The sequence below is a fragment of the Paramisgurnus dabryanus genome, chromosome 1 (genome assembly GCF_030506205.2).
Source record: "Paramisgurnus dabryanus chromosome 1, PD_genome_1.1, whole genome shotgun sequence".
Taxonomy (NCBI): Eukaryota; Metazoa; Chordata; class Actinopteri; order Cypriniformes; family Cobitidae; genus Paramisgurnus; species Paramisgurnus dabryanus.
The window spans coordinates 62,571,286-62,584,488 of NC_133337.1; the positions used below are offsets into that span (position 1 = coordinate 62,571,286).

General features: G+C 36.4%; 1 protein-coding gene across 3 annotated transcripts in view; it reads right to left on the bottom strand.

Annotated features, from left to right (window-relative positions):
* ank3b (ankyrin 3b) overlaps positions 1-13,203 on the bottom strand; it is a 123,486-nt gene that overhangs the window by 54,872 nt on the left and 55,411 nt on the right. For all 3 annotated transcript variants that reach the window (XM_065242789.2, XM_065242788.2, XM_065242790.2), the window contains exons 16-19: positions 9,454-9,552; positions 7,438-7,536; positions 1,776-1,973; positions 885-983 (exon numbers count right to left, since the gene is read on the bottom strand). In XM_065242789.2, coding sequence (XP_065098861.1) covers positions 885-983; positions 1,776-1,973; positions 7,438-7,536; positions 9,454-9,552 — 495 coding nt within the window. The remainder of the gene's footprint in view (positions 1-884; positions 984-1,775; positions 1,974-7,437; positions 7,537-9,453; positions 9,553-13,203) is intronic.

A 13,203-nucleotide genomic window follows, 5' to 3' on the forward strand; every position in this document is an offset into this window, starting at 1 on the left:
AAGCTTTCATAAGCCAACTGATCCACAAGAATTGGCCTTATGTGTTTTATATGTGCATTCTATTATTCTTCACATACTGTATATATAGCACTGTAAAGGTCAAAGGATTCAGAGTAATAAATATACAAAGTTTTGATATATTCTTCTGTGTTTACATTAGATTTTATATAGGAAAGTCATTGAGTCATTCCCATCATTGATGTTTTCTAACAAAATATGCATGCAACGTTGTTACTGTGGACTGTCTTACATGAATAATAAAATTATTGCTGATATGATGTTTATTTATGTTTTACATGCAATGTAATGTCAAATGCACTTACTTGTATAAAACTGGCATATATTTTCTTGCTCTTTGTACCATGTTAAAATGGTACAATACTATCCTACTTAAATATATGTGACATCAAATAAACATAGGTTAAATATAATCTAAATGCAATCAAAATGTACTCAGATTACATTACACAAAATGTGTGATCTAAGAGATGTAGTTTACAGTTTCCAAGTAATCTACTGATCTCTGAATATAATTAACAAACTAACTTAACAAATTTTGTAACCCATGGAGGAATACCTCATTTTCCAGCTGAATGTTGAGGAATAACCTCTAAGTGTGTCTGACATGTTTTCTTGTAAATGAGAATTTTTTATCAGGCTTTAATTGGTTTTTTTCAACAAAACAGTATTTCTGAAGCGGATTTAAAGAAAAAGTATTTGATGAACATGTAATACGTTCTGAGAACATTCAGGTAATCATTATCTCATTCATTTCTTGTTTCTGTCAATTGAAATTCCAACTTGAATTGAAAGGGTAACAATCCCAGATTTTGCTCAAGCATAATCATGTGCTGAATAGAAAATGTTCAGTTCTTTTCTTGTACCTTGGTTTCTGGGTCGACTGTGGCACCGTGATTAACCAGCACCTCTGACACATTGACTTTGTCCTCTTGGGCAGCTAAATGCAGTGGCGTCAGTCCACTCTGTCAGAGACATTCATTCATCAATCATTGATCATATACTAAACACATGTGACATCATCAATCAATGTCATCTAATCTGACGGTAAAACTAAACTTACTAAACTTTAAGATGAGGTCACCCTTCTCACTAAAACAGATTATACTGGCCATCTTTTCACATTCACGTGATGAACCTAAACTCAACGTGAAATGTTTACTCTGTATTTTACTGGAGTCTGATGTATTTTACAGAAACTCCACAGACATCCACTGTTGAAGCTTCATGGACCAGAACATGGATGCTGAAGATCAAGTTTACCCTCAAAAGTATCTCAATTTATTTTAACAGTAACTATTCATTTTCAAAGCCATCACTATTTGTGATTATTTCCATTATTACATTGGCGACTAACAGTAATACATTACTACATTAACTATTTGGTGAGATTTGAAACATTTGGAATTATTTAAAACAACAGCCAAAATCTAAACAGCTGTTTTGCCATTGGTTTTCTGGCACACAAGGCTTTTATGAAGTAACAGTAAGAGGAAAAATCACTTTTATAATCTGATAACACGTTTTGCAAAATACTCCTATTATACCTTCAGACCACAAACATGAATGAAGAAAATAAACAGGGTCTATTTAAACTTTAGTCATTTAAAGTCATTTTACCAGAAAAATGTATGGTAAAAACATGGTAGTTTTAACACTCGGATTTCTGTTAGTTAATTTACTCAGTAGCAAAAATATGAAACATTATAACTGAAGATATTCTGTGTCAAATGTAAATTATAATCACTAAGTTTCACCTTGTTTCCTAAATTGACATCTGCTTCCCGAGCGAGCAGGAGGGTGACCATATCAACGTTGCCCTCCTGAGCTGCCAGGTGCAGAGGACTGATGCCCTGACGTGTTGTTGCATTGGTATCTGCTCCATACTCCAGCAGTGTGGTCGCTATTTCCATCTGGTTCTTCTTGGCAGCTATGTGGAGCGGAGTGTAACCGTTCTAGCAAAACAAAGCAAGTAAATAAGAACAAAATGCATCTATATAACATCTACATTTAGTTTGTGCTGAATGGATGAACAATACAAAACAACCTGAACAATATTCTCTGAAAAATATATAAGATTACTATTGCCATAAAACATTTGAGAGCATATAGGTGACCTGCCATTTTATTTTATTTTTGTATGGATTGATTTGTTTAGGGAGTAAGGAAACAACCTTTGATTTAGGTAAGTTAAGTTAAGGGTTTCTTTATTAGGGTACTTTTGTTTGTTATGTTGGCCTTGGGTCACCATGAAATCTTTGCTCCATAAATTTTTAAAGCGAAATAAATCATAACTTATACACCTACTCATGTGTTTTATTGTCTATCTTTAGTTTGGTCTCCGCTACCTTTTTATTTAAAAACCTTGTTAAATTCCTCTTTTGTTAAAATCCTAGACTAGGCAACATAATAAAATACAACATTGGCCTTGAATGAAATTGATTACAGTACATATCCACAATTGTAGCTTTGGCAAAAACTCATATTTAAACTGTATCAAATGTTCTCAAAGTTTGGAAAATCAAGTATGAAGACAAAAATTGAGTCTTTATGGGCTGTCCTTCACAGCATTGTGTGATGTCAAGACACTAAAGCCACATAAAACTTTAGATTTACGACTTTTCCAAAACAGAAACCTGGTGACAACAGCACGCTGTTTCTAGCCTCACGAGAATGATGGATGAATGGAGACAAAAGCTGTTAGGAAAACGAGGAAACCTTTTTAAGATGTAGTAAATAAGTGATGTTGCTGAGGGATGTCCAAACCACACTGCCATCATTGACCTCTACATGACAGATCTGTTTGTTATTCATCGTGTGGGAACAAAGACAGGATCAGGGTCGTTGTATTTGTTTAGCATTTACACTCAGGCCTTTCAGGGCGGACAAAACAGCCCAAATAGTTTCAAAATGCAAACACAGGGCTCTCTATTCAAGGTCAAACAAAAAGCTGGGTAAAAAACAGATGAGAGATTTAATCAATAATGGGCTTGTGAATTAAGATACCATGAGACAACTGTATCGGCAAAATCAGAGGATAACAGCACTGATTCCAGATCTTTAACTTTTTGTTCCAAAATATTGTGATCTGATGGAAAGGATGTGACACAATAAAACATTACTATGTGGACACATTCTTGTCTTTTAAAAGCACACTTTAAAGTACCATTGCAGGTACCCTACACTGAAAAGGAAGTGCCAGGATACATTACGTTAAAGTCAGTAATTAAATAAATCTATAATGGTGGATAAAGTAGAAGAAGATTGATTATTAACTTAAAAAGTGTTTGAGTGAGTAATATATTTTTATACTTGCAGTATTGTGTTATTAGCTAACATTAAACTTTACAGAGCATTAAACTTTTTCATTCGAGATTTTGATATAAACCTTGTTTTCATTATAAATAATCCTTTATAAAACTTGTAACTCAAGCAAGCATATTTTGAATTTGCAGTCATTTCCTTTTAAGATAATAACTCGGATCTCAGATCTAAGAGAATTGAAGTGACAAACCCCAGACCACCATGTGAACAGAAACAGGATCCCTCAAAATTACTCTTCCCCTCCGCTGTATTCTTATTTGCACTTCTGAGTTTGGTTTATCCCGATTGAATCGTGTTTAAAGTCAAATTTGACAGGACTTGATATTTAAATATACTGAGAGGGGAAATTATCAGTGAATAATGACTGGCCCTCACAGAAAGTTATTGTACTCTTCAGAAACATGGGCTGTTGATCATACATCTGTGGTCCACTTCAATGGTGCTGTTATCCGTTTTGTAGCTTGGACTAAATGTCACATTTTGTGTTCCATCAGTTACAGTGGTCTAGAGCCCTGCAAGCCCGTCGGGGCCCGAAGGGGCCCGACAGGCTAAGCCCATTTGGGCTGGGCTCGGGCCTTTTTTTTTTTACAGACCGGGCACGGGTCGGGCTCGGGCTTATTTTAGCGTCTCTCCTCATTGTGTGTGTGTGTTGGCGTGTGTAGCAGAGACAGCGCGCATCTGAGGCTATGTTTACATTAATGCGTTTGTCCTTTAAAACGTTACTTTTGCTACGTTTATGCCTTTCATTTACACACCACCGCTTTCATCCCTCATAAACGGATTCGTTCGCAAAAGCTGCAGACCCTGTTTTAGTTTGAGAACTCAGACGTTGCGCTGCAGTGTAAATGAACGTAGATGAGTCTTATGTAAATGAACAGCTCATGTTAATGTGACAGCGCATCATTTTCAAAGTAAAAATAATTTTTATTCAGGTAAATGGAGGTTTGCAACGGAGGTTTTGCCAAAAATAGTAAACATCTACCAACCAGCTATTATAAACGCTATATCAGATTGTTTTATGGATCCTTATAGAGAATGTCTGTTTTATATTTATGTTTGAGTATTTGGGTTTGAATATTGTTGTAATGTTGTTTATGTTTTGTTTAAATTTAGTTAGCTTAATACGAAAGAGAGACCGTAATTTTAAACGCCATATAGGGCGTAAAGGTCAATTTGAAGGTAGAATTGTAATGGGTCAGACATTATTTCCGAGTTTAATTTAAGTTTTTCTTGCTACTTTAAAATAAATTTCGTTTCATATAATTTGTCTCTTAATTTTAATTGATGTTTTGTTGATAAGTTTTGTGACTATAAATTAATAAAACAAAAAATCAACGTCATATTAATATTTAATGCTCGTTTAGCTTTTTGCCATTTCTGTGTTAGCGGAGGACGTGCACGGACCTCGCACACTTTTAAAAATTAACGTCATACTAATTTTTATTTATTAATTGCACATTGAACAGCGACAGGTAAGGGAAGGGAAGTTATTTAGTGCTTTTTGAAGAATACAGTCAGTTCGTACAAAAATGTTCAAATGGACTATAAGATCATAAATATGAACTGTGAACAATGAGCTATTATAACTCCCTACATTAAAGCAATAAGCATTTCTGTAGGCTAAAGCTATACTTCACCTCTTATTATGTTTGAGAACGCGTCAGAGAGAGAGCTTAAAAGTAATTGATATTGGTCTCGGGTCAGGTCGGGTTCGGGCTGAAAAAATTGCAGGCATTGTCGGGCTGGGGTTGGGTAGGGCTTGAACACGTCGGGTCAGGGCCGGGTTAGGGCTGGAGATTTAAGCCCGTGCAGGGCTCTACAGTGGTCTGGATGAAGTTACTTAATAAAATTGAATTTTTTTGGATGAACTGTTAATTTAAGAGTGTCAGGGTCAGCAATGACATCAGTGTTCAGGAACTTCACTCGTCCAGAGTGAAAAAAATGTGAACAAGCTCTGTGTTAACATTATAAAGATCAGTAGTGAGAATTAAAATGACAAAACAAAGCAAGAAAATAGGTTGGATGTGTGCAGGCCTTTGGTCTAGATCAGGGGTCTCCAACCTTTTTGTGAGCAATGGCAACCACAATGAATAAAACAATCTATAGAACTACTTTTTGATATATAGTCTACTATAGTTTCCCTTGATTTTATTTTATTTGTTGGTGTGTTTTATCATTGTTTATTACACACACTTTAAAATGCTTAATTCTGACTGGCCGATCACAACACAACAAGGTTTGTTCTTTTCAGATAACTACACTGTAAAAAATGCAAATCAAACTTTTTTGTAAAATCAACATATATTTGTATGCTACTTTAAATTAAAAAATTAAGTTAAACAATTTCAACTTGTTTTTATACGCTATGTCAACTCAGGGCAAAACTTAAAATAGTAGGTTGAAACGATTTGCAAAACCAAGTTGTTTTAACTTCAAGCTGCATTTTTTTACAGTGTACAGCTCAAAACACATGGAGTATAATATTACACAAAAAATATATATAAATATGTATTTTAATAACATATATGACATTATATTTACAAATGATTAAACAGGTGTTGCTTTTGGAAGGTCTGCATTCATTAAAAATGGGCAAATAAATAATTTCAAATCAATATTTAATTTTCCTTACCTTACTTGAGGTAAATAAAGTGTAATAAGTGGGACAATGTGAAGTCAGCAGGTTGTTATCACGAAATAAGCACCTTACCACACTTTCTGGGCTTATTTCTGTGGTAACAACCTGCTGCCTATACATGATTCCTTTCTTAAAATTAGTGCTGTCAAACGATAAATCTTGATTAATCACATACAAAATAAAAGTTTGTGTTTGCATAATATACATGTGTGTCCTGTGTAATTATTATTTATATATAAATACACACAAATACACATATATTTTTTTTTCTTAAATGTATACATACATTTTTTAAGTAAGGGATAATGTAGAGGCAGTCGGTAGTTATCGGGAAATAAGCCCCGACAGTGTGATCAGGACCCGACGCGAAGGGGCTTATTTCGCGATAACTACAGTCTGCCTCTACATTATCCCGCTTATTACACAGCTACTTGCCACATAAGAAAAAAACTGGACATGAATATGAATTTGAAACATTTTATTGGCATATTTGTTTTAAATTAACATTTTTATCCTTTCGCGAAACTTTGCACAGATGCATACAATGATCGTAAAACCTTATTAAGATCCTCTGCTTCATACTTATATGTCTCCATTTTTTTTCTCTTTTAGCCAGTCTTTGAGAAGTTTTAATGCCCATTTTGTATTTTTTGTGTGTTGGCTTGTAGCTGTCATGCTCTATTTTGTCAAGTTCAGTCTCAGTAAGCTCTCTGTGCCTTGTCGTTGTTCGTTCTTCTACCCACTGTTTAAATGTTTTGTTTTTTCTGTACATGTTAAAATTAATGTCAAAATTTTCCATTCTTAATGGTGGTTGTCCAGTGTTTGTCACAAGATGGCGCCAAACAGTAATCTTTATTGGCGCGGAGCGATTTTAATCGTACAAGTAGTACCGGCTATGCGTTATTACTTTGGAGCGGTTATTATTTGAAAACCCTGCAAATGTCTCAACTGACCAATCAGAATCAAGCATTTCAGAGAGCCGTGTAATAAATGTATATATAATATAAAATATAAAACTTAAAAATATACACATGGAAATGTTTATTAAGTAGCCTACGTCCATGAATGTGTATTTGTACATAATAATTACACACAGGACACATACATATATTATGCAAACACAAACTTTTATTTTGTATCCGATTAATCACTATTAATCATTTGACAGCCCAATTTAAAATGTTAACTTACATAAAATAAGCCAAGCTAATATAAAAAATATATAATTAATAAATATTAAAATTAAGGTTATTAATAGAATGTGCTTTGACGGGCAACTCAAGACTCTGTACGGCAACCTGGTTCCCGCAGGCACCATGTTGGAGACCAGTCCACTGGTCTAGAACATCTAGAACAGTACAGTGTGTGTGTGTGAGAGAGATTATGTGCGTGTGTGTGTGTTTGTGTCTGTAACAGATGTGTGTGTCAGCAGATATGTAGTATGTGTTTCCTGATACCTTTGCAGCTGCGTGTGGAGACGCTCCCTGGTCCAGAAGCAGAAGAGCCACTTTCTGATTATCATAGTGTGCAGCAACATGCAGTGGTGTTAGTCCACTCTAAAATACATACACATACACAGAGTCGAAGGTTGGGTGTGTTAAACATCATAAATCAGTCAGTTTTAACCTGATAAGGAACACTGTGCCGTACACGGCACACCCCCCCCCCCCCTTGCACGTGAGGCTGCATTACGTCATTGTAACTTTGAAGCATTAAATCTTCAAAATATACGGTCATGCGGCACATCGTTGTAAAGCTTAGACTTTCGGGATTCCAATAAGCGCACACAGAAAGCATAATATGATTTTTAGCAGTCATAAAACTGTAATCTAGTTGTTAGTTACCTGAACCGGGCGGCGCCGATTTAGGATATTTACTTACCTTCAAAATCTTTCCTTTATCCGCTTCGGTGAAATTGTCCAAAACAAATTGTTCATAAATCCCCAAAAGTCCAAGGAAATGGAATATCCAAGCCTTTTAATCCAAAACGATTTGTTCATCTCACAATCTTGAAGTTTCTGACCGAATTACGATATAAATAGTGTATACAATAAGTTCACTAACAGACATTCGTTCGAATCTCACTTTTCATTCATGATTTATAATGAATATATTCGGATGTCATGTTTATTGTGCAACGTCTGAGGAACAAATGCGCCCCCTTGTGGAATTTCAGCCGTTCCATAAGAGGCTACAGGAATACTTCAGGAAAATTGAGACAGCTTAAATTTAGCCGCCATACACAGTATTAGTGTCCATGAAGTCTATGTTTACAACTGGTGACTATAAATACTGGTTTGTAACTATGAACATGTGTGCACGGGTGTCAGTAAGACATCTAGTTTATACAGTATGTGAGGTTCAATGTAAAAGATCTCAAACTTCCCAGCTCCCCTAAAGTTAAACATTTGATTTTTACCATTTTGGAATCCATTCAGCCGATCTCCGGGTCTGGCAGTACCACTTTAAGCATAGCTTAGCATTATCCATTGAATCTGATTAGACCATTAGCATCGCGCTCAAAAATAACCAAACAGTTTCAATATTTTTCCGATTTAAAACGTAACTTTTCTGTAGTCACATCGTGTACTAAGACCGACAGAAAATTAAAAGTTGCAATTTTCTAGGCCGATATGACTAGGAATTATACTCTTTGCCGCCATACTATGGCTGCAGCAGGCGCAATGATATTACGCAGTGCCCGAAAAATAGTCCTTAGCTATTGAAAGCTACCAAAGGGACTATTTTCCGGACTGATTTTAGTCTATATTAAAGTCTGTGTAAAGTAATTTCAGAAAACTGTTATTAACACATTATAAATGTTAGAAATGTATCGCTAAAACACATTATAAAGATGTTGTAGTAGTACTGAACTGTGGAGTTACACCCTTAAACAGTTTTTCTCCACTTCTGAGTTCACAATTAACACAATCGTAAGCGTCCATTTAGGTTCTAGCGGTATTTAAAAGTTGAGAGAGACAGCAACTTTCCCGCGAGTGTGCGTAGTTTTAGCGAATACACAGTACAACCGACACGTCCCTAGCATTTGAGAGAAGAGAATCCAGTTATTTTTCCAAGATTTTGAAAACTATTTTATTGGTGTTTTTTCATCAATCAAATTTTTCTGGGTGATTAATATGACATTTTTGGTGTGATTATCTGAAAACACATTTAATATCAGACTTTACACAGACTTAAAAGATATCAAGGTTATATTTTTACAGAATGATCTTTACATTTTATGCACAAAAAATGACTTTAGCTTATTACTGGCTGGGTTGCACATGTGTGTCATATTAATCTATAAAAAAAACATGGCTAAAATTAAAGTGATTTTTGTCATATACGGTGTATGGTAAACTAATGCATCTATTAAAATCTATTCTTTTCTTTATCTTGCATGTGGAAATAAGTAACATTGTGTCTCCTACTGCAGATACTGTACATTATACAGGTGGTACCAGAGTTTTTACCTTTCCAGCGGCATCAGGTGGTGCTCTTTTCTGCAGCAGAAGGTTGGCCACTTCAATCTTTCCATATTTGGCTGCGACATGTAGTGGTGTAAATCCCTTCTGCAAAAGACAAACGGGTGAAAAAATGAAGTTGCATTCAGTGAAAGTGTAATATAACCAGTCAGTCAGTTTAGGGTGGGGTAAAAAATTGCAACAGAACGACAGAGATTGGGCAAACACTGTGAAATGTCCTTCAGTGAAGTAATCGTGAACTCTAACTGTACAACTGTAGAGAGGAAACTTTGCTGTAAGCTGTCATCAGTTTTTACACAAGACACAAAGACAACGTTTGTCACCCTCTCTGCAATCAAATCTTTACTGTAATGTGTAATAATCTCTATTTCAGGATATGTAAAAGGTTTCAGTTTAACTGTAGGACAGTGCTTATTGATTCAGCTTTTGTATCAGATAAGCATCGTGAAAAAAACATGAATGCATTTTCCTTCTTTAGCACATTCCTGCTCTGTAACACTTGGCAGGTGTTTAGTGACATCTGTACAGGATTTAATGTCCAATCACACAATGATTATCATCAAATGATCATAATGTATCAGTGTAATGATGCGTACACACCAAACGTGAAGCATTGTGTTCCTTGCTATAGATAACTTGCGGGATTTAACTTTGTGTCATGCACATTTTTTGCTCAAGTTGAATATTTTCACTGCACAAGTTTGCATCTATTCGTGTCTTTGCATGGACTTTGTATGTAATCTACTCGCACAAATTGAATTCACGTTTGGTGTGTAAGCAGCATAACCATTTGGTTTCTGACAGATAATTTGTTATCAGGAATTTGGTAATAGAAAATAACAGATACTTCTTGTGTCGTGTTGCATCACTTTTGCAACTTGTAAAAATGAGGTGCTGTCATGTTACAATGTTGCATATAAAATAATTTTTCACATGGGTAACCTTAACCTTGGTTTTGTTGTAATGTTGTTAATGTCATTTCTGAAACAAGATGTCCTAAATAAAAATGATGAATTTGATTTATTTAAGCTATGTGTGGCATCAGCCATTCGCCGCTGTTTTTTATCACATTTGCAGGAGTTTTTGACTGAAAGCTTTGACAATTAAAAACATGGAATTTTATATTATATAGACCAGGGGTTTTCAAACCTGTCCTGGAGGACCACTAGTACAGCACAATTTGCATGTCTCCCTCATTAGACACACCTGGTTTAAATCTTCAGCTCATTAGTACAGACTGCAAGACCTGAACTGGGTGTGTAAGGTAACTGAATGAGGTGTGTCACAAAAGGGAAACATGCAAAATGTGCAGTACTAGTGGTCCTCCAGGACAGGTTTGAAAACCCCTGATACACACGGTTTCATGGGACGCACGTGGTAGTGGCAACGGTCTGGAAGAAACTTAAAGCAACACCAAAGAGTTTTTTTTACCTTAAAATAACGTTTCCAAAAAAGTTTCAGTGGTTCATCCACAGGGTGAATGGCACTTTCACATTCGCTTTGCAGCCCTCTATCGGCCAAAACCGCACTAAAGAAGTTTCCAACCGTCGGGTAGTGGTCCTGTAGTTCGAGTGAAAACAACAAAAACTTGCTTTACGGCAGACCTACAATCCAATCAGAGCCAGCTATGCTGCAGTATTTACGACAGTGCTAATGAACAATTACGCGTCTAACCTGTAGGGGGAGCAAAGAGCAATAAGTCTTTAGTGTTGCTTTAAATTCCGGGCTCTGTTTGTTTAATGGTCTGACTTGTGGCTAAACTGAACGGTAATGTTAGCAGTAATGTTAGCTCAGTATAGTTTTTGATACGCTTTAGCTATGATTTGAACTAAGGTAATCTACTTGTTTATTTAGCTTGTTATGAGAAATAAACTACTCTAAAAGGACTTTGTTGTTATTGATTTCTTTGTTGAAGTTTACCGGAAGTTACGCTAGTTCCATGAAAGCCACTTGTTTATGTTGTCACTGCAGAAATTGTCTATACAAAACCATAAAGGGAAATGCAAATCTAAAAACATAAGACTGTGACCCTAAACCACAAAACCAGTTATAAGTAGCACGGGTATATTTGTAGAAATAGCCAACAATACTTATTGGGCCCTATTTTAACGATCTGAAATGCAAATGCGAAGCGCAAAGCACAGGTGACTTTGTGGGCGGATCTTGGGCGCTGTTGCTATTTTCCCGGCGGGAGAAATAACTCTTGCGCCAGGCGCAAATCAATAAGGGGTTGGTCTGAAGTAGGTTCATTATTCATAGGTGTGATTTGGGCGTAACGTCAAATAAACCAATCAGAACGTCATCCAACATTCCCTTTAAACGCAAGTGCGCAAGTTCCATGGCGGGTTGCTATTATTATGACGGATTTACCAGGAGCAAGGCAGGAGCGGTTCACAGCCGAGGAGACCGACGTTCTTGTAAGAGCAGTCAAAGACAGAGAAGTTGTTTTGTATGGGGATGGGCTGGCACCCCAGGACGTTGCGCCGCAAGCGCTACAATGATGTCAGGAGACGGGGGAATCCCAAGCTTGCCAGCATAAATCGGGCACGCCGTGTAACGGGAGGTGGATCTGCCTCTACACAAAACCTGACGCCAACAGAGGACATCGCTGCATCCACCCTCACTGCTGAAAGTGTTGAAGGGTTTGGGGGCTTTGATATCGGCACCCAAGAAACGCAAGCAGTCCAACCCCAAAGTACTCTTACAAATCAAGTTCACATACATTAAGGTTTCTTATGAAAACATTTTAATTATTATTTAGATAAAATAAACGTAATACCGCCACACAACAAACTTATGAAAATATTTTAATCGTTATTTGCATGATAATTTTTTAACGCAGCCACACAAAATAAATAAAAACTATCACCACAATGCTCACCACAATGATTTCCCTTATCTCATGTGTTAATATTTTTTATTGTAACAATTTATGATTTGCAAAAAAAACTGTTGCATCTGTGTAGATTAGATAAGCAAAGTGTGTGCGCGTTGTGCACGCTATACATTATGGTCAAGCATGCGCCCTTAAAATAGCATAATGAACAACGTGCAATGCGCCACTGAGTTTAGACTAGTTTTTTCTGTTCAGTGGCGCAATTGATTTTTAAAACTGCAAAATATGATCAGGGATGGTTTGCGCCGGAACACGCCTCCTTTTTTGCGCTGAACCGCCCAGGGAGTGCAAATTCATTCCCTAGTTTAACGACGTGCGTCTGTGGATAGAAAAACCCGCTATGCGCCGGTGCAAAATTTGAATGATACATGCGTCAATTGCGCTGGGTGCAAGATAGGGCCCATTTTGTTTTATGCCAAAAATCATTAGGATATTAAGTAAAGATCATGTTCCATAAATATATTTTGTACACTTTTGAATTATGTAAAAAAATGTATTCATCATTAGTGGTATGTGTTGCTAAGGACTTTATTTTGACAACTTTAAAGGCGATTTTCTCAATATTTAGATTTGTTTGGACCCTAAAGCCTTGTTTATGGTCGCGCTTTGGTCCGCAACGCAAGCCTCCGCGGATCGCGCGCGCGTCTCACCAAACGGACGAGGCGGTTATATTTGACGCGCTCGCTGTTGCACTATTTTTTGAACCACCAGGGGGCGACGCGAGCAATAAAGTCAAAAACAAACACAAAGAAGAGGATAGAAGAAGTCGTCCGCTGGAACAACCCTGGTGCTTTTAACATTAGAGTTTGATATATATAAATATGAGAACATGAATAAAACAA